At 40.1% G+C, this 22,177-nt stretch overlaps 1 protein-coding gene across 1 annotated transcript in view; it reads left to right on the top strand.

Moving 5' to 3' along the window:
* The window catches only part of GALNT12 (polypeptide N-acetylgalactosaminyltransferase 12), a 51,080-nt gene that overhangs the window by 13,749 nt on the left and 15,154 nt on the right, over positions 1 to 22,177 (top strand). Inside the window, exons 2-7 of the mRNA XM_057423089.1 lie at positions 1,219 to 1,388; positions 2,107 to 2,296; positions 5,478 to 5,663; positions 7,824 to 7,941; positions 15,122 to 15,298; positions 17,875 to 18,006. Coding sequence (XP_057279072.1) covers positions 1,219 to 1,388; positions 2,107 to 2,296; positions 5,478 to 5,663; positions 7,824 to 7,941; positions 15,122 to 15,298; positions 17,875 to 18,006 — 973 coding nt within the window. The remainder of the gene's footprint in view (positions 1 to 1,218; positions 1,389 to 2,106; positions 2,297 to 5,477; positions 5,664 to 7,823; positions 7,942 to 15,121; positions 15,299 to 17,874; positions 18,007 to 22,177) is intronic.

The raw sequence follows: 22,177 nt of genomic DNA, 5'->3' as shown, positions 1-22,177 counted from the left end.
CTGTAAGTTTTTATCGCAAACACATCAGCATCAAACAGCTAGTAAAATATATTCTCAATATGCTGTCAGTAAGCAGTTTTCTTTTAATGTAAATTTCTGGGTGTTTTGGCAAATTTTGATTCCCCTAAATCAACCTAAGGGGTTTTACTGTCACATTTTCTACTGGTCAGCTTTGGTTTCCTTCTTTGTTCTTTTGGAGGACTTGCTGCTGTTCTGGTTTGGTAGGAGGGATGTCCTACCTGCTTCAGTATCTATTGTGATCTAGCAGTCAGAAGAAGCTGAAGTGTGTCCTTCTGCCCCTTACAAGCCCCACTGAGTCGAGGCAGAAAGCTTAAGGTATAAGAAAAATCAAGCATCTCTAAACCATTTCTCTTGGTTTTAAAGAAAGCTGCTCATACAGAATGCTTCAAGAAAAAGGAAGAAATGGTAATAAACACTGTCATTATTTTAAAATCCTTTCAGACAAGGGAAATCTTTATCAATTTACACATTTGGTGCAGCTGTAAGTTTCTTGGCATCCTTATGTTCATTTAGGGAAATTCATATATATGTGTGTATTTATAGGAAATACATTCTGGAGCTTAATCCAAAGGTTTGCAAACTTCCTGGCTCTCCACAGAGCCAAAACATGCATTTTTATGTCTGTGTGATTTTTGCTGATTTCACTATTATATCTTGGCAGTTCTGTGGTCTTCCCAAATTCTGCTTCAGTGAACATACGTCTCAGTTCTGTTGCTGATTTCTTTCTATGTTGCTGTTCCTTCACAGTTATATTTTTGCGATCTAGCACTTGTTTTGTTTTCCAAAACACAAATTATCAGTAATTTATGCTACTGGTTTTACTGCACTTAGGTTTTATTTTTCTTTCTATTATTTGAGGCATGTTTTGGCCATTGCTTGTTCTTCTGCTTGAGGTAATATTGTGCAAAGAAGGCTACTGCACATACACCAGCCCAGAATATCTCCTTTGTTTTTCTTTTTAGACATTGAGGGGGTTGCAGAATTTTAGTCATAATGGTGCTGCAGAAATGGGACTTCTGGAAGACTAGTTTCCTGAAGGTCTTAGCATGACTTCTCCAAGTACATACAGTTCTTTTAATATCCTTTATATGTTCTTGCTTACAGTTAAGTAGCATACAAAATCTGCATTTGAAAATAGTTTTCTGAAGATTATCAAATGTTTTTGCACTATACTAAATGTAATCCCCTCCCTTACAGATGCAGAGAGAAAAAGTATGATTATTACAGCCTGCCGAAGACTTCTGTTGTGATAGCTTTCTACAATGAGGCTTGGTCAACCCTTCTACGAACTGTTCATAGTGTTCTTGAGACATCTCCAGATATACTTTTGGAAGAAATTATCCTTGTAGATGATTACAGTGACAAAGGTAGGAAGAATAATCCTAAATAATGTTGATTGTTGATGGGGTTTTTTTAGTCAGCCAGTCCATGGGAGAAAAAGATAGGTAGTTTGAGTAACATGCCATAAAATGGTACAAGATAGGCATCTAACTGGAAAATAGTTTTTCTTGTAGCATGCCGGTGAAATATTTCACTTCTGGACCAAATTTAGTTTAGAATAGGGAAGCACATTTGCTGTGTTGTAACATGACTGCTTGCACGTATAGATAACCTACAGGTTGATCAGAGCATTTCAGGTTTCCTAATTTGGGCAAATTTCAATTGCTCTAAGGTTGCCCTGGTGTCTAGTGTAGTGAGAGCTACCTGGTTATGTTTCTTTTCAATTATGGGACACAAAGATAATGGTGGCATTTTCTGCCACACATGAATTGTGTTAAGAATAGAACTTCAACGTGGAAAGTTTCACATAATGTTTTAGAAGCACTTAAAAATTTGAAAACTAATCACAGAGGAGAATATGGAGCACTCAGTTTCTTAAAAGTAACAGTGATCTGCATCCATCCAAGTTCTGTGCTTTTTCCTTGTCCCTTCCTAACACGGACAGTGTAGCAGAATCAGAGTTTAAGATTCACTGCATGAGTAATATGCTCCTGAAAAAAAGGAGCTTTCTGTGGCATGACCTAAACCAATCATTCCAGAACTTTTTTTTTTTTTTGTCTTTTTCTGTTGTTGTTTCTGTTCCAGAACATTTAAAGGAGACTCTGGAAAACTATGTGGCTGGCTTGCGCAAGGTGCGTCTTATCCGTGCAAACAAGCGAGAGGGCCTGGTTCGAGCCCGGCTGCTGGGTGCATCTGTGGCAAAAGGAGACATACTGACGTTCCTGGACTGCCACTGTGAATGCCACGAGGGCTGGCTGGAGCCACTGCTGGCAAGGTGAGGTGATGCTCTGGGAGAAGAGACAGTTTGGCATGCTTCTGAAGTGGAAAAAATGACTCCGTGCAGACATTTACTGAAGGTTACCACAGTCTGCTGGTTCCTTAGGCACTGTGAGTGTTTGTCTCCTGGAGGTCGGGTAGCAAATGGAAGTGTGGAAGATCAGGAGGTGGATTTTTGTTTGCTCCAGCCTGCTCTTTTTCTTCAGAAAAGAGAAGGTTTTATTTTGAGGAAGAGGAATGCTCCCCCAGCTTTGAAACTATCTTGGGAAGTGTAGTTTCTTCTCTCAGCCTGGATGGTGGATAAGAAGGTCTGAAAAGATGCATCCCCTATTGCAGGGCAACATGCACGTAAGCAGATTGGAATAGAAGTCGGTAAACTTCCATCTTCCAAGTCCTGAGTGAATCCATTTTCCAAACCAGTTCTGATATGGAGCATCAGAACTGATAGAACAGGGAGGAGTTAATATGTCAATACTGATTTTTGCTTGGACACCATCTGCCATGCACTGTTCAGCTATGTAGTTTTTTATCTGTACTGCAGATAGGTCGGGCAGCTCAGAAAACTTCCATTAGTAAAAAAAAAAAAAGAAACCCCCCCAAAAAACCCCAAACCAAAACACAAAATACTCCCCCAATCCCCAACAAAACCCCCTAAAAAACGGAATTTCAGCTCTCTATTACAACTCAGAATAATTACTATATTAGTAAAGCTTCACTCGTGTAGTCAGCAGCCATACACTTCTTGCTGTCAGTTAGCCACTGCTACACCTTGCTGCTGCACCTACATCATATGCACAAGGCTGTGTTGCTTTTGCCCTGTGTGCTGAAAGCATAAATCTTATGTCTTCACCCCTTTGGATGCTATTAGCAGATACTGATAGATACAGTACAATCCTTTCCTCAAGGTCAGAGGCTCAATTTGCATCTTATAAAGTTTCCCACCAGGTTCTGTAAGCTTCAGAGAAGGACTGTTAAAAACAGCCCTGTGCATACTGGAGAGAGATTTTCAAAAGAAGAGGCTGTCTTGAGGCATGCAGGTCTTTCTGATTCCTAGTGGAACTTGTGTTCTCCAACTCTCCATGCCCATTTGAAATCGTATCTGGAATAATTTATAAATTGTCATATTTAATTTGTTTCTGACTTTCACACCAAGTATATTCCAGATTACTGTGGGTTAGCTATAAATAATTTAGATAGTGTGAACAAAGGGAAAAGGGTAAAAAGCAAAGAATAAGCATAGTTTTAAAGACAGTCTTCTGAAAAAAATACCGATACATAACTGGTATGTTACAGACGGTTCTGTAATTTATTCACTTCTTCAGCAAACCACTAGATGGCAATCTTGAGGAAGGATTGGGATAATTTTAAGTGCAGTAATTCACCTGCTGTAGAAAGTTAGCATAGGATGTGTCTTGGAATTTTTGCCCTTCTAGCTACAGATGCAGACATACATCTCTAAGGGGATGTTTGCATGGTGTATCTGACTCAAATGTGTGGGAGCAGTACAACAGTGTTAGCATTTTGCAGTGCAAACATAGTTGTATTTGTAAGCTGCCTGTGGATTGTATTATCTAGTTAATTCTTAACTTACAGAAAAGGTGATGCCCTTTCACTTACCTGTTTCCTTTCATAACTGAAATAATGTGCCAGCTACTAATCTTTACTCCTTTTCATTTACAGGAGCAACAAAGCGTTTTTACATTTTATTGGGATTTTTTTCCCTCTGTGTACGTATCATTCTCATTGCTTTGTACATAAGTTGTATGCGAGTGAGACAGGAGATAGCAATATTTGTATAAGCCCTTTTGTGTGCTCTACCAAACAAGATTTCAATGGGAGATTATAAAGAAGAAAACAGCTGTGTTGCATCTTCCCTCTGGCAACAAGAGACCATTTCATACTTAAGGCATTCTGTCTCAGCTCAGACAATACTTCTTTGGAGTCACTGCTTTTCTCTGATGCATTTAACTATCACAGGCTGCTCTAATTTCACAGTTGGAGCCCTTTGGTCAGCCTGCGGGTTTTAAGCTTAATAATCTCATGAGAAACTAGCTGCTTTTGAATGACAGATACCTCACATCTCTTCCTTGTTTGGCAATATGATGCATTCAGTTTTCCTTCTTCTCTGGAGTATGCATATCGGAAAATCAGGGCTAAAATAAGTACAAGAATTATAAAGTCAAATAAGTCACTTTGTTTCATTGAACTAATGGGAGATATCTGAGACTAGTGTAGAGAAGATTGCTAAAGAGTGATTTAAGAGAACAGCTTGAGCTTGCATTCTTGAAGTTTCTCTCTCCTAGTATTGGGGGGTGTCCTTTGGAGAGGTTGAGGCCAAAGCAAAGAATCCCACTGCCTTTTGTAAGGGAAATGCTTTTGGAAAGGGATCCAGAAAGCCCTGCGTGGTAATGAGAAAATGGAGGAAGGGGTTTATGTCCTTGTAGAAGTAGACCTGCAGGAAACATTGTCAGCTCTGATGTATTTGTAGTATGATAAAGAGCTTAACTACCTTTAGATCGGCCTTGCTGATAGGTATGTTATTCTGCAGCACTACCTTGTTTCTCCTTTTTATCATCTATGTTGCCAGGGTTTCTGGAGGCCTCCTTCGTGTATGTTTCGCTTTTGGAGATCTAATTCCCATGCTGGGTGGCTTTTTGTTTGAGCTCATGGCTTCTTTTTGAGTTACTGTTGTAGTGTTCAGTATAATTTTTTGCAGATGATTACAGCCACAAGAGCAACCGTGACTTTAAGGGCCAAGAGGCTAGCTAGCTATTCAACTTTGCAGGACTATATAATCATGCTGCTCTCTTAATATCTTAAACACAGCTGCCTGTATAAAACAAAATAGACATTTTTGTTGAGAATGTGGTGCTAGCAATGGCAGCCAAGCCAGATGCTGAACGTGTTATCTCAAGCCATCTGGCATACCTTGCCTCCACTGTCCAGGAAGATTGATGCTTCCCAGGTGCCTACGGCTGAGTCCATTGTGATGTATCCTCCTGATGCATCCTCAGCAAGAAGTTGGTAGTTATTCTGGTAGCCGTTATCTCCTTGTATTGCAGCCTGAACTGTAAAAGAGTTAAAACTGTTTGGTATTCAGGCATTCTCTGTTCTTGACAGTTACAGTTTCTGGGATAAGTTTCTAATGGAAGTCACCCTTTCCTTTAAAACCATACTAGGATTGCAGAAGAAGAATCTGCTGTCGTCTGCCCTGTTATTGATGTTATTGACTGGAATACATTTGAGTACTTGGGAAATGCTGGTGAGCCACAGATTGGTGGATTTGACTGGAGGCTGGTCTTCACTTGGCATAGTACCCCTGAAAGAGAACAGAAGCGGAGGAAGTCCAAGACCGATGTGATAAGGTTACATTTCATGCATCTTCTGAAACTGTGAATGTTGCAAGCGTTCTTGATTTCACTTGGAAATGCCAGGTGCTGAAAAAGATTGAGAAATGAACACATTACTAAAACTTACATATTTTTAGTCGTGTCCCCCCCCCTTTTTTTTTTATTCTTTTTTTAAATAGCTCCAGCTTACCATACTCCTGGAAAAATATTTCTCTTAAAGCTGACATTCGTCTGTAATCTTCCATACAGAATCCTTATTGCACAAGTGACCTCTTGGCTTCTGCAGGCAAACTCCAACATGGAAAGGTTGTAACAGATTAACCCATGTTCTAAAAAATGTATCATGGTCAATGATGAAAATGGACAAAAATCATCAACTAGTAAGGAGGCAGAAGTAGTTTTGAAGACTTTATCTAAGCTGTAGTAATAGTGGTGGTTTCTTGAGCTCTTTTCAAAGGTGAACTAGCTTGCCAGTTCTTTATTGAGAGGAAATGGTACAGCTCTACCCACCATTGTTTCTATTAAGGGCTCAGGAACTCACACGGATGTCTGTCTTGGGGGTTTTAGTTTTGTGTTAAGACAAGTTGTAATCAGGCAATATTATTTATCAATCCATGCTGTATTTTTAGGAGAGGTAAGGTAAAGAGTACAAGCAATACATCTGGAAAATGGGCACTATAGAAAAAAGCCAGATAGCTGAGGGTTCCTGTATTCAGCAGTGTATTTTAAGAAATTAATCAGGTGTTTGGCATTTTTAACATCACGATTTTGTTAGTCTTTGCTTATATTTATAATATCTTGTGGACTACAACAAATACAGAATGATTAATTTTTCTCAGTCTTTTCTGGGTTACTTATGATGATAGTAACACCCAGTACTTCACAAATATTAATGACCTTAACTGCAGGGGCTTTTTCGGTTGGAAAAGTGAGGCAGTAATTTAATCTTCTCAACATGTACTAGTCTACATCCTCCTTAAAAAAAGTTTCAAAATAGCGTAAATGTTTTTAAAGCCTTTGATATAAATATGAAGCTTTTATTCTCCATGACAAGAAGAATTATCTTTGGCATGCCGGGGGAAAATGGTGAGGGATAAATCTTCATGGTTAGCCCAAGGACTTTGAGCTCAGCAAGTGTCTGGAGAAAGCAGCAGTGCTGAGAGTAGTGTCACTGACAGCTATGTTTGGAAAGATGAAATCTGGAGTGAGACAGAAGAGCTTGACTGGTTATGGAGTTTGGGTTTTTTTCTTCTGTCTCACCTCATCTCGTTCCATTCTTTGAAACAGCATATGACAGTGTAAGACAGTGTTGCTTCAAAAAGATGGCTGGTAAAATTAGTTTTGACAGATTAAGAGTAACTGATCACTGCACATAGAATTTGTTAGTATTTACCTCAACAGCAGTTCAGTAAAATGCATGAAGTGTCAGATGAATTTAGTTCCAACCAGCATTGTATGCTTGACATGTTAAAGAGGGTAATTTTTTAAGACTGAAAACAATTAGGGACAATACTGAACAAATACAAGTTTATGTATATATATGCACACAATAGCCTACTGAAAGCACATCCCTTAAGTCTGCTGAAGCTCTGGCCCTTATGATGTCTGATGAGGATCTGGTCTTGACCCCTGATTCCCCCCTCCCCCAAAAAAATACAGATGGGCAGATCTTCTTAGAAGGAAAAGTCTCTTTAGGGTTATATTTACTTAATCCTGCTTAGTTGATGTCTGAGAGATTTTCCACTTGATAGAGGATCAATAAAGTTGTTATTAATTACTGAAGCACAAATATTTACTTATCACTTAAGTAAAATATATAAGGATACTGCACTAAAAATTTCAGACCTGACTCATAATTCTGTCACAGAAAAAGTTAGTTTTACTATGTGAAGGTGAGAAACCAGTCATTTATTGTCACTCGCAAAGACACTGTGACTGCAAAAATTTATATTAACACAGTGTTTATCTTCTCTGCTTTCATTGTTTCAGGTACAGTTTTTTTACTACAAAATTAAACTTAAATGGTCTGATGATAACCATTTGATAGCTGTTACTTTGTGTCCAGCAAAGACAGAGAATGGAAAATAAAAATACACTGTATTTTTTTTCCATTGCATTGGTTTGTTAATTGTTTTGCTTTTTTATTCCATTCAGAGTTACTATTCTCTTTTGTAGGTCTCCAACCATGGCAGGTGGATTATTTTCTGTGAGCAAAAAGTACTTTGATTACCTTGGTTCATATGACACAGGAATGGAAGTCTGGGGAGGAGAAAACCTTGAATTCTCATTCAGGGTAAGTGGCTCAATTGAAAGTGTTTTTTTTCCTTGAGAATAAAAACAAGCTTCTTGTGTCTTTCTTCACACGCTTTTACTTGGTGAGATAGCTATAATGTAAGCAAGTGTTAAGAGAGTATTTTGGGAGATATTTATATGAATCTTTTCCTTGTTCCCACACTTTGCTGTAGCTGTTTTTCCTTCCCAATAGCCATTTAAAAACAATCCTTAAAAAAAAACATGCCTTTGTTTTGAACACCAGTATAAAATCTAAGTAATGGTGTGATGTTAGCAGATGAAGCTTATATTCTGTGGCTTGAAGAGTATCATTGGAAAGAAATGTGTATAATTCCCTAATGTGACTCATGGCTCTTTGTGTGATTGATGGGAGTGAGCAGGAGGCAGCAGGTGGCAGTTACCAGTGGGGCAGGATGCACCAGTCCCTGCAGTTCTTTAACACTTTTTTCTGTTTCACTTCAGGAAAAGTTTGTATAAAGCTATAAAAGATGATGGGGAAAATCTCCAGGAACTGTAGAGCTGCACCCCACTGGGGACCAGTGCTCAGGTGTGAGGCAGGTTCATGTCTTTGTGTTGATTTTTTTTTTTTTTTTTTTTTTTTTTCACCACCTGACACCAGATTTCATGGCTAAGTAGCACTGTAATGTTACAAAACCACTTTCTTGAGAAAGGAGGTATCAGCAGGCTGTCTCACTTGATGTCTGCTTGTTAACCAGAGGAGCATGGAGTCTTCCTGGTTGCTGTTCCTGTCTCCTGCTGCCTGTAGTGCATAAATCCTAGCAAAGAGGGCACAAAAATAAGGAAAGAAAAGGATAAGGATAAGGGAGGATAAGCACAGACCTGGAGTTGATGTGGCTTCTGTCTGGTGGGGGGTTTCTCAGCTGGAATTGCTGTTTGATCTGAATTTATGACCACCTCCTTACTTACATAGGGAAATGTTTCTGGCCTGTAAGTCCAAATGCACAGCCTATCAATCTCCATCAGCAGTGTGACCTTCTGAAGCAAGAATCTCCTAGCTCTCTCCAGTTCTGGTGTAGCCCACATAGATTGCTGCAGCAGGTCCCGTCTTTCCACTGGAAGGGATTTCCTTTCTATGGGATATTTGCTCAGTCACAAGGTCAGGTTCTGTGAAATAGCTCTTGTTGAAATTATTGTTATACCTCTTTTTGAGACGCTGCTCAGGGAGCCAGCAGTAGCAATAGATTCGTCTTTTACTTGGAAGCCAAAGAAGCTGTGCTGATCATCAGTTGCAACCCAAGGTAGGTTAAACTGGAAAGCAGCCTGGCAGTGCATGCCATCCCTGTTTTCCTTCCTTACTGAAGGACGGGGAGAGGTGATGACAGTGAGAGAGTCACACATTTTGGATACAGATGCTTACTGACCTGGGCCTTGCTGTGTTTCTCTGGTTTCTCAGCTATGACACCCTGCAGCAGAAAACTAAACAGAGACAGGAGACTGCCAGTTTAAAAGCAGCCTACACCAGAGAGCATGACATTACCTCCCACAAATACAGCATAACAGTAGCAAGCATGTTGGATATGTGCATATCCTGAGCAAGGCTGGCTCTTGCAGGCTTGTTTGTGTCTGCTGTTGCACGTGTAACCAGACCAAGCACCCATGAGGTGGAGAGGATGCTGCTTTTGAAAGTGGTACTGCATAGAATCATGGAATCATACATGCTCCGCTGTTGATGCGGGAGTCACGGACAACGCAGAGACGATCAATATGATCAAGTGGTTGCCAAATTTATTCACACACATCAACAGCTTTTATAGTTTATAGGACTAGCTGATGTAACCAATATAGACTCTGACTGGCTCAAAAGTGCTGTCCCCACGTTTTCGAAGTAGATAATAGGTTAGCTGAAAGCTTGTCCATTTGTTACTTTTTGCACACATCTTACAGTTTTCCCATCCCGCTTCTACATCTTGTTAACCTTGAGCAAACGCCAAGTTCCTTGTTCTGCTGCACATAGCTGTCCTTTAGTAGCCTAAGGTTAGGCCTAGCAGCCTGGGTAACTTGAGTTCAGGCCTTACAACTTAACTCAGAGTTTGGCTAAGACCATACAGCTGGAATGGCTCACATGTCCATTGTTCAATTGTATTCTTCATAACTGCCATCTCCCAAGGCTAAGATGTCTGGGTTGATCACAAAGTGTCTGCCGTTCCTTAGCCAATCCACACTCTGCCTCAGCAGAAATTTGCACCAATGCATGTTTCTCCCAAAGCAGCAAGCTTGGAAACAAGCCACAGTTGACAACTCATCACAAAATCTACTTAACATTTCTGAAATGCCTGCAGTCTTCTGTGACCCTGGCTGTCACAGTTTTGGTGGCATCAATATGGTTGCCCCCTAACTAGCAGTAGTTAGGAGTAGCACTGCCCTAGATGGCAGTGATTCTCCTCTGAAATGGATTGTAGGAACTTCATACAGCTTCTTGTAGAAAGCCTTGAAGATAGCCCTCTCTGCATCCAGGTCTTGGCTTTCTACTTTTAGGGAGACCAAGGCTTGAGACAGGACAGGTCTGACCCTGCCCTGTATGCCATGGAGTGCCCCTGCACTGGCTGCTGCTTTAGACCCAAGGTACCATTATCCATTGACCTCTATCAGGCTCGGACAGCAAGTCTCATTTTTGATGTCACAACTTCCCCTGGACCAGGTGTTTGACCCCAAGGGGTGAGCAGCGTGTTTGAGCAGTGCCTTTAGTCCTTCAGTGTGGCGAAACACAAAAAGAGCAGCAGCAGAATATCCAGGAGCCAGAGGCGGACCACATAGCACATGGGTGCTAAAGCCTGGGGTCTCAGGACAGTCCTTCAGCCTCCACAGGCATGCAGTGTGCCATGCACCAGGCTGAGAGTGGGAAAATGGCTCACAGAGGCTAAGAGAAGTGCTCAAACAAGGAAGCAGAGAGACCAGTGTGGATGCCTGCGAGCTGCAGGTGAATTGAGCTGCTCTTCTGGGAGGCCAAGAGTTCTGCAGGACAGGCTGTGCGACGGCCAGTGGAATGTGCCTGGGTGTGTTAATTTTAGTGCAGATTGCCAGTAGAATGTGGGTGTTGTACACAACATGCTTTCTTCTGTTTGATATAGAGCCCCTGTACTTATACTTCCTGCAGTGAGGATTACAGTGGAAGAGAGCAGAATGCAGTGGTATTGCTTAATTGTGTTCTTCTGGCTGCTCATAGTGCTCAAGAAGGTCAAGAGGGATAAATCAGTTTTAATTCTGTTATTTCTAGACCTACCAGGCCTGAAAATTAGGAGCAAGTGTACTGAAAACCACTGTAAATTATTGTTCTTCATGTTTCTGAAAACACCACCCTCTCCTGATGAAATGAAAGGACTTTTCCTTGAGCCTCTCCTTCTCATATTTCAATTATTCTAAACTGAAGAAATTCTCTATGGTTTTGAGAGGTGCAACAAGGACATAGCTTCAGCTAAAAGCATGATGACTAAGAGAGATGGAAGCTGTGTGCTGAATGCAGGATCGAGTCAATGTGCCTTGATTTTGGATTGCTTAATGCTATTAGGGTAGATAAAATTTCACTTCATGAGCATAATGGGCATGGAAATGTCTCCTTCTGAGGGATGCAAAACATGCCTCTTCATCTTCTCCCCCCTGTACATGGGGGTGGGGGGGAAGCTGCAACCAGCTTCCCCCCCCCGTTCTTGTTCCTGCTATAGCAGCACTGCAGTGTTAGTTTGTTTCTGGGGACCGGCGTTTGATACCCTTGTGTTCTGTCCTTCAACCCACCATCGCAGCATGAGAGAAAACTAGGCATGTGCAAAAAGGGAAAGTTATTTACTGATAAGTAAATTTCATAGCCCATGAATCTGGATTATATGCTTCCAATCGCTTTGGGTCATCTTTTTTTTTTGGTATTTAGTACTGCTTCCTTCTGCCTGGATCTGGAAATCTGTCTTGTGGCGGGAGCACCCAGGATGGGTTTGAGTGGCTGGGGAGGCCCTTCTGGCCACCCAGCTCTCAGCAGATCAGGGGTGAGCACCATGGCCACCAGCCAGCCAGCAAAATTGGAGCAGAGAGGGGGAATGGAACTGAGTGCTTTCCAGTTTGCTCGGGAGTCGGCATCCATTTTTTATTTCGTAATTCTTCCAGAGCCCTAAAACATTAAAATGGAGATGGTAGAGTTTACAGAGCTTCTCTAATTTGGAGTTCATTGACCCAGCATTAGATCAGTTGACCAGAGACCCTGACAGAGATGGGTAGCCAAGGCAAGACTTGAACATTTATTGTAGCTTTTTGTAATGCCACCGTCTGTCTCTGAAAAGAAGAAAATATCGGTAGTCTACATGCATCCAGATGAAAGTGAAAGTAAAAAGGAATGTCACCTTCGTTTCCTTGTACAGTGAAGGAAAAAAGTACGCTTTTATAATGAGAGCTGCAAGGTAGCCAGACCTAATAAAGAAACACATTTGCATGCACATGAGCATGGAAGTATACGTTAAATCTAATGTGTTTCTTTGTTACAGAAGATTGAAATCATTTTAGGGGAAAATCTTCAGAGTCACTTACTTAGCATTTAGTGATCAACTTTAGTTTCTCTATTGAATTCCTGGATTTTAAGGCTGTTAATTTGTACCTGATCTTAGAGAGAGGCCAAAATGTTTTCCATTAAAGTAAAAATAAACCTTTATGGGGATTGTTTAGCTGAAATATATGTAATCTGCTTTTTTTTTTTGTAATAGAAAGATGAGTGGTTTTGAACTGTTTTGATGAAAGAAGCAGAATTAAATAAGCATTGCTTAGCAACCTATGGTTATTTTGTAGAGAAATTTAGAATTTTAATTAATGAAAATTCAGCTGTTGTGAAATTCTCTTTGTGCCAGCAGTTTAACAGAGCTATGGTCAGCCTATATTATTCCATTTAAATCAGACTTTCTCACAGGAGAGTAGAATAATGTGTTTTCCTCTTAACTTCAGTACAATTTTACTTCAGTAATCTTTATGGTCTGTCTGTTCCTCATATCCTTGTGTGATAAATTTCAATTTCAAAAAAAGTAACATTGGATACAGAAATAATGTCAGAAAGGTATTATTTTGAAATGAATCTCAATAAGGGAGATCTTAAAGTGAAAGTAGGTAGCTGGTTTCATATCAGCTTTCAAAATGGTAGTAGTGTAACTTATCCGTGCAAATATGCAGATTGCTTAAAAGATCAGTACAGATCTTTTGTATAATTCCTTTAATTATCTTCCAGTTCAAATGACAAATACACTGCTTACCTAAAAAGCAATAACAGAAAAAAAAAGATGAGAGAAACTTCACATGAAAAGCAAGAAATTAAAGTTTTAAATCCAGGAAGTAAAGATTATCCAGTGCTCCCTAGAGTTGAGTAATGAATTTCCTGTATCTTTAAGGAAGTGGTTTGTTTTAAAAGTAAATAGATGTATTAGAGCACTTATAGTTTTGTTAAGCACAGTATTGTGCCATACATGAAGGCCTGATGTCATTATCCAAAACCAAATCAATGGAGATATTAATTGATTTCTAAATTAAGAAAATAGAAATCATGAGTAACTTAAGCAGTGCCTTCAACTGCAGTGGCTTTCTAGGCCCCTGAAAGTCCCAGGGAGAGAGGCGAGAAGAGTCCCATCACTGAACTTTTGTCATTGTTAGGTTAGAGAAGTTTTATTTGCCTCCTCATAGCTTTCACTCCTGCTGAGTTTATTTGAATATCATGTAATTAAAAATGTATTCATTATACAAGAATGTTGTCAGACCTCTACCCTTTAAGCATTTTCCAGCTAATTTCCTGTGTCCTCCAGTTACAAAGGAAAGACGAGGTGTCACCTATGCATGGTTGAATACAGTAGGAGAATTAGGTTGCTGGAGTGCTAGTTCTCAAAAATCTTCTGTGGAAAGTCTGTTGGAGCTGTTGGTGATAGTTTGTTCAGGAGTAGTGGCATGTTCTGCCTTTCCTTCCATATGACTAAGTTTCAGAAACTGTTTTGGGCACCCTTCAGAAACAAAACTGTGATAGCACACAATATTACATAGGAAATACCTAGCCATGCTTTCTTTTCATTACATCAAACTTGAGAACAGAATGGCAGATGGGAAAGTATAGGTATATAGATGAACTGCCAAAATCTGTGGTTTTGAAAAGAGAAGAGACAATTACAAAAATTTGTAGAGTGCTGAGGCTAATGTATTCACTCAGTTGTCATTTATGGGCTTTATCTCAAGGGGTGTACAATTTCATAGAATCATAGAACCATAGAATAGTTAGGGTTGGAAAGGACCTTAAGATCATCTAGTTCCAACCCCCCTGCCATGGGCAGGGACACCTCACACTAAACCATCTTGCCCAAGGCTTCATCCAGCCTGGCTCTGAACACTACCAGGGATGGAGCTTGACCTGGGGAGCCAGAGGCACAAGTATGAGCACAAGGACAGAGTGAGTTTCTCCAATTCCACATTCAGGTTCAAGTGTTTTCCTTGACAGCAAATAGGAATATTGCTTTAAATAGGGGAGGTTATTTCACTCTTGCTCGTTTAACCACCATGAACTAGTTACAGAATTTGTCTTTTTCTTTTCATGTGTTGGGCCTTCAGTTCCTTTCCTAGCTTTCCAGTGAAAAAAGTTAGTTTTATTTTATGACCAGGTACCTATGCCTCTCTTCTGAAGAGTGCATATAGAAATGGGAGCACAACTTACCATTCTCCAATGCTATGGCAACCTTACCATTTTTCCAGTAGAATATGGGCAAAGATTTCTGGTAAGAAATCAGTTACTGATCATCAGTTTCTTTCTAAGGTTGCTATTTGCATGGTTAATTTGGACAACAGTCATGCCTCTCATCTTTTTCCTGTTCTTTCTTTCTTTGTTTGCTTAAATAAGGGCTGTATAACTTGAATTGTAGACCAGAGACCTGCAGAAATATTGTGGACCGTTTCTTATGCCTTCAGAGAAATAAAGCTAAGGAGGCAATAATTGCACACCATATAAAACCAGAGATGGATTTATCTCCTTGTTACTCCCAGTGATTTGCTCTGAGTTCACAAGGATTATTCATCAAATGAGACACAAAATTATTGTCTGTGTTGCTTATAGTGTGCTGTGATATTCTTGGGGTGTTATTCGTACAGAGACTTATTGTTACATTATCCTTCTGCTTGCAAAGATTCAAAGTAATGACTCACAATGTCAATTCTTTGCTCAGATATGGCAGTGTGGAGGAAGTCTTGAGATCCACCCTTGCTCCCATGTAGGTCACGTTTTCCCCAAACAAGCTCCCTACTCACGGTCCAAAGCTCTGGCAAACAGTGTGCGTGCAGCTGAAGTGTGGATGGATGAATATAGAGAACTTTATTATCACCGAAACCCACACGCTCGCCTGGTGAGTTCAAGTCCCTTATTCTTAGAATTTCAGTAGAATTTCTTTTCAGTGAAATAAGTATTAATTAAGCTAATATTTAACATGAAGTGCTTGTTATGTTTGCTTCTTATTTCTTCTGAAACTTTTTCCAAGCATAGAGTCAGTGTACGTATAGTAACAGAAAAAAGTCAGAAACTCTGTAACACTAGAAGGCAGCTAAATCTCTGTCAATATTAAATGAATGAATGAATAAGTGAAGGACTAAAGCTAAGCAAGGTGACTCAGGTAAGGTGGAAGGTGGAGCTGTTTAGCCTAAAATGTGCACTTCTGTGAAACAGCTCATACAGGATTCTATCAATAAAGAATTACAGAACAGACACACTTAATGAATGTTAATCATCAAGTTTCAATGAGCAGTAGCTCTTTAAGTGAACAGCATGGTAATAAACTTTAGCAATATTACTTATCTTGTGATAATTGTAAAGCTTTGGGCTGATGTAAGACAAGATGGATTTTCCTGTTTGATTTACTGCTGCATGACGTTTGATTAAAAACAAGTCCCAATAAAATCAATATTGCAACGATTAAAGTAATTAAAGTCAGTCCTGGGAACTCAGATGAATATGTCCCTAATAAAATGTCTGAATTATCAGTTCTGATGGTTTTTTTAAAAAAACAACCAGTTAATATCTTTATTGTCTGTGAGAAAGAAAATACAAGATCATTTGTATTATTCAAGAGATAAATACTATCAAAATTGAGTAGGTCAAAACAGTAAACCGGTGTGCAAATTCATAGCTTGGGTATACTTACCATGAGGGGCCTGTAGGCTGCAAGACTAATGCTGAAATATCCACATAGTGCCTTGAATGAACCTCTGGCACAGATTTCAAAATTCAGGCCTAAAAGAAATAATTCTTTGCTGTTTCTTATTTCTGGAGGTGCTTAATCTCCCCAGGCACTTTTCTTTGCACAGCAAGTTTTCTAAGCGCTGGCTTTCTGGTTTTGTGCATGTGATGGGTGGGCTGCTGGGCACTCACCTCTGGCTGTGCTGGAGCAGAGCTTAGGGACCAGGCAGGGGGCAGGGAGACCCCCACATGTGTGGGTGGTCTACCCCAATAGATGTGTTTGGGGAAAAAGTGCTCTTGAAACCATTAGGCTTTTAAATAATGCGCTGGAGGACGCTGGGGAAGCTGAATTTGGTTAGCTTCCATCTTGTGTTCCTTTGGATTAAACTGGGTAATTAGGTTATTACAGTCCATGCATTTGTAATAATTGTTTAACATCATAAAAGCCATTTAGGTTTTATTATTAGTGTCTGACTTTATGAGAAATATGGGGTTTGTATATCTGAAGACAGGAGCTCACAGGCAGTGCCAGCCTGATTCTGCTTGTTGTATACAATGAGAAAACAGCAATAAATGCTGACAGTTTTTCTTGTAAAGTTCTGGGCAACTTATGTCTGTGATGACAGAATTTTAAAGGATATTTGTGTGTTGGAAATTATGCATATTGGCTTATTGTGACAGTGTGGATGTGAGGTGAGACTTGTGTGGGTTTTTTTGCACGTATCAAAGCTACCGCTGATGCACGCTAGTTTCTATAGTACTCTATGCACCAGTTGTTGCAGTGGTTGAGTTCAGACCCTTTTACTTCATCTAATCCAAATATTCAGTTCCATGGCATAATGAAAAAATGATTGATGCTATGGCTGCAGAATTTGGTTCCATAAAGTTTCACTTCAAGATTAATGTTCAGACCTTGGAGCTAATATGTCATGCTCTTTGTTTGTTCAAGCACGCATCTTTGCCTCTGTTCTATATCAGCTTTGTGTTTCCAGTGATATTTCCACATCTTTGAGAAATGCAAATATATACGTGGTTTGATGAAAGAGTATGTCAAATGACCTGTAAAAATCAGGGGGTTGCAAATGCTATCTCATGCCTGACTGTTTGAAGTCCTTAGTCAATATAAAGACAGATTTTTGAAGACAGACATGAAAAGATGTGAACTCTGCTCCATCTATAGACAGGGAAACGTCTGCCATGGAAGCTTTTCTCTGGAGTTTTAAGACTTCATACTCCCCACCTACCAAAACTGTGAAGTTCTAAGGAAACATTAGCAGATTTTATAAATTTCATCAGTTAATTGTAAAACTGTTGGTACAGGAAATTTGCAAATGCATGGTGTAATGGTTTAAAATGCTTAAGATTCATTCACTGCTTTTGAGATTTTCAATTATCCAGCTAAAGGGAGTTTTATTTTCCAATACATCATCTCACTTCCCAGAAATCTATATTCAAGGACTTCCTTACTTGCAGATTTGAGGAGTTTTCTCAGACAAACTGTCCTCTAGAGTATTTTAAAACTTTATGTACACTGTTCCAATTCTTTTTCTGTCAACATTTAACAAATGTAAGGATAATGAAATCAAATCCAGCACCCAAACATAAGGATTTTTCCTGGCTAAAAGTCCTACTCATCACTTTAGCATACGGTTCCTAATAATGTAAAAAGATAATTTAAAAGAAAGCATCTGTTCTGGTTGGGGTTATTTTTAATCGTTTCCTCCTTCTTTTTCTTTTTTTTTCTTTCAGGAACCATATGGAGATGTGACAGAAAGGAGACTCCTTCGAGAGAAGCTGAAATGTAAGGACTTCAAATGGTTCTTGGAGAATGTGTACCCAGAGCTTCATGTACCTGAGGACAGACCAGGCTTCTTTGGAATGGTATGTGGCTGCTGAGAAGGGGCCTCCTTGCGGTTCTCTGAGCTCTCCTACTAACTCAATATCAAGGTATTTTTAAGCTAAAATCAGTTTGGGATTTTGATCAAATTCAGTTAAAATTGGTAGGCTTTAACATGTGGTTTCTATCAGAATTTTATCTAGGGGGTGCTGTTCATGAAGCAGTCCTGTGAGAAGGGAGAAGAACAGGCAATGTAGCCATGAATTACACCTTCCAATTGATGCTTTGGGAGGGTTAAAGGCAACAAAAGATGACTTTGTTAATTTATTGAAACACCAAAGTGTTCCATTTTTTACTTGTTGACTCGAAAACAGAATCGGAATCAGCTACATTGGAAAAGACCTTTGAGATCATTAAGTCCAACCTTTACCCCAGGACTGCCAGGTCCACCACTAAACCATAACACTGAGGGCATCTACACGGTTTTTGAACACTTCCAGGGAGGGTATTTCCACCACTACCAGTGGAAAGTGCATTGAAACACGTATTTGCACATTTTATCTGATGAAAATTATGATGGGAGAGGGAGCTGGTGCTGTGAGTTCACAGATCATACAGGATTCTACATGTCAAAACCAACGTGTTAATTTTTAATGTGGAGGTCACTTCAGACCAGCACAGGTTCACAAATAGTTTTCGTTGGTTCAATATCAGAATCCCATTCTCCTTTTTAAGAGTTGACAACTTTCTATGCTGTTTGTGCAGCTTACAAATAAATATAAACTAGCTCCATGTATATCACATTTCTGTAATCTTATTTGAAAGGGATGAAGGCAGAGATGATGCAGCAAATACCCGCTTGTCTGAAAAATGAGTAGATATCTGCTGCGTGTCTTATTAGCAAGACAAGACTGCACCTTTCTGCCAGGCAAAGCTGTATAAAATGCCTTCCTGATTACCAATGCCGCATTGATTTAGAAGTACTTCTGCTGGTAACTCGATCACTCTGCAGATCTAGCTAAGCTGCGTTCCCACACTGCTGCATCACATCCAGCCTGTGTCACAACAGTCTTGTCTTGCTGCCATCTGCACTTCAATTACTCAGTCTCTGCTGGATCTCCGTGAGTGGAGGAAAAAACCTGATTATTGTGGGTGTACAAAACACACAAGAACCAAGTCTCCACACAGTCTTCCCTAATAGCTTTTTTATTTGTTGAACGGAAAAGATCCTAATGTGGAAATGCTGCAGTTTTCCATAGAGAACAGTTTTTTCCTTGGGGAGCTGTAGGAGCTCCCCTGGGATGTGCATCAGCTGCCAGCAAAGCTCTTGGGAACCTCTGAGAGAGTAGCCACCCTCCTCCATTTGTCTTGGAGCTTTGCGCTTGAGTTGGTATCCCTGTGGTCACTGGCATCAAAGGTAATATCCACCATTACTCAAGTACTTTGAATGTTCCCCAGTACAGCACTGGTTCGTTTTCAGTTGTTTTGTGCTGGATCGCTAACTGACAAGGTCAGTGACAGCTGAAGCAATAACATGTTGAGACTTACCTTCCGCAAGCATTTCAGTAACCTTATCCTCCCCTCTACTTCCGTCCTTTGCCCTCTCAAGCAAAGCCGAGACTGGTGACAGTGATGACAGTGCTTCAACCCCCTCAGAGGGGAAGGGATTTGTGCAGTTTCTCTCACGATTTAACTGCACATGTCATCCTCAGCAAAGGTGTTGGCAATACCTAGAAATAATAATTCTTGTTCAGTGCTTCTTGAGGTATCTGTGGTGTAATTTGGGTGTGCTCTGTGTATTTCTCTAAAATCAGTCCTTAAATGCTGTCATCTAGTTGTGAGCAGAATAAGAATGCACTTTTTTTTTTTTTTAGGAAGAGTTTAAAATGTAATTAAAGTACAGTTATACTCTAAGAAAGTGACAGTGCAAAAATGACACCTAGTGATTCAACTGTTTTGTGGATATTGAGTCCCATCTGCTAACTTCAGTGAATCATTGATCATGTTCTTTACTCTTGCTTTAGCTGTGTAGTGTTTTTCTGGTTCACAAAAATACTGTGTTTCAAAGTGTTGGCTTTGCTAACAGCACAGCTTAGTGTGAGGTTATTCAGTTGTTCAGAGAGACTGCAAAGAAATATGGGGATTTCTCCCTCCCTTAAAGATCTTTACACTGAAGTTGAAAAGCTTTCTAAGGTTACCCATAGCTCAGCTGTATGTTATTGAAATAAATGCAAGAATTACTGAGCAGCATTCAGTGCCATGCACTGACAAATAGCTACTGGTGTTAATTTTATTTAAACATACCAAATTTTTAATATTTGTGCCCAAACTATGATTGCATTCTTATAAACTGTCTGAGGCCTAGAAATGAGGCATGTACTTCTAACTTGTTCTTGGGCTCCATGCAGCTTTGAAACTTTGTGTGGGACATGATCTAAACCTTTCAAGTTGAATTTGTTTGGGGGGCAGGAGGGAGTGAAGCGGGTAGATACTTAGTGGGTGTCCTGGGTTTAGCAGTAGCAGTCAATTTTTCTCCTTCTTGGTAGCTGGTGCAACGCTGTGTTTTTGACTTTCAGCCTGGGAACAGTGCTGATAATACCGATGTTTTCAGTTGTTGCTAAGTAATGTTTACTCTGACCAAGGACTTTGTGAGCCTCATGCTCTGCCAGGGAGGAGGGGAAGCCGGGAGGAAGTAGAGACAGGATGCCTGACCCAAGCTAGCCAAAGAGGTATTCCATACCACAGCACGTCATGCCCAGGATGTAACTGGGAGTTAGTCGGAAGGACACGGGGTCTTCTGGGTCAGACTCGTTTCTCGGTGGGTGGTATTGTATTCTCTTCCCTTGTTATTTTCTCTTATCATTGTTGTCATTGGTGGTAGCGGTTGTGATCTGTGTTGTACATTGGTTGCTGGGCTGTTCTTGTCTCAACCTGTGGGAGTTGCACTCTTTTGATTTTCCTCCCCATCCCTCCAGGAGTGGGGAAGGGGAGAGCCCCTGGGGTGGGGGGGCCTCGATTGCTTCCAGCCCGGCACCACTTACTGGGAGTGAATGAACAAGCTGTCTGGCTAGGGTTTAAACTACAACAGTGGGTTAAAATATTAAGATGTCAGCATTTCTGGAAAGGCTGAAAATCCTTTTTAGGTTCTTGTACAGAGCACTGATGTCTCTTTTTTTTTGCTGGCATAGCACCTGATTTGGCTATCCTTGAACTTGTACTTACCAATGAAGTGTATACTTCTGCTGCAGCTGGTGTGAAATCTTAAAAAGACTTGAACCCCAGGCCTGTGCAGATTGCCCACCCTCACAGCCCAGACTAGGTCTACTTAAAAATCTTAGCTGCTATGGTTTGGGATGGTGTGGACACCTCTAGGAAGAACTTTAAGCCATTTTATGTGTCCAGTATTAGTACTGTGACGTTGCCGCATCATGCGGGTAGGTGAAAATGGAGGAACTGGGCAGCTCTGTGATTTTTTCATGTTGTTGATGAATGTGGAAATACATGGCTGCAAAGCAAGGGTTCAATAGCCAGGGTTCTTCTCCCTTCTTCTATCTTACTAAGTATTGCTGGCATATCTGAGATTGAAGATTATGGTCAGCCAGTGAATTTGGTTTTGAACTTGGCATCCAGATTACTTTAAAAAGACAGCATTGACTTAAAAATCAGGATTTTACCTCTGCTTTTCTGTAAGTTTTATTACTTGGCAGTGAGACTACGTTATGTTCAGATATGAGAAGTTTTCCTCTGTTCTGCTCAAACAGTTTCTATCTGGTCTTTATTCTAGCTGATGTGAAGCAACTAAGCTGATAGATGTTTGTGGCTATCTAGCTGATGGCTCTTTCACCATCTATCCTTAAAGGCATCTGAGACTGACTGAATCATTTGGGAGATCAAAAACTTGAAGTTTTCTGTTGGCCATTTCCTTCCACATTTTCCCTCAAGACAATTTTAATCGTCAATGAATTTCCAAATGCTTAGTCATAATTTTCTATTAATTTAGGCCAGAAATAACCTTTTAAAAAAAAATCAGGAAGAAGGATTTTAAGCCTTTGAAACAATAAAGAATTTTGTTTTGCTGTGACAAAAAAAGAGAGAATTTTGTAATTTATCTAAATAACACATGATATATATGGACAAGCTTACAGAAGCGATCTTTGCTCTGTGGCTTAAGTTATATAATCAAGAAAACTATTGCATGTCTGGTGTTAGAAGTCC

This window comes from Pezoporus wallicus, unplaced genomic scaffold, assembly GCF_028554395.1.
Source record: "Pezoporus wallicus isolate ANWC-B61680 ecotype Strahan unplaced genomic scaffold, APGP_CSIRO_Pwel_v1 contig_749, whole genome shotgun sequence".
Classification (NCBI taxonomy): Eukaryota; Metazoa; Chordata; class Aves; order Psittaciformes; family Psittacidae; genus Pezoporus; species Pezoporus wallicus.
Note: the sequence above shows the minus strand (reverse complement) of the source record. Positions and strands in the feature narration are given on the sequence as shown.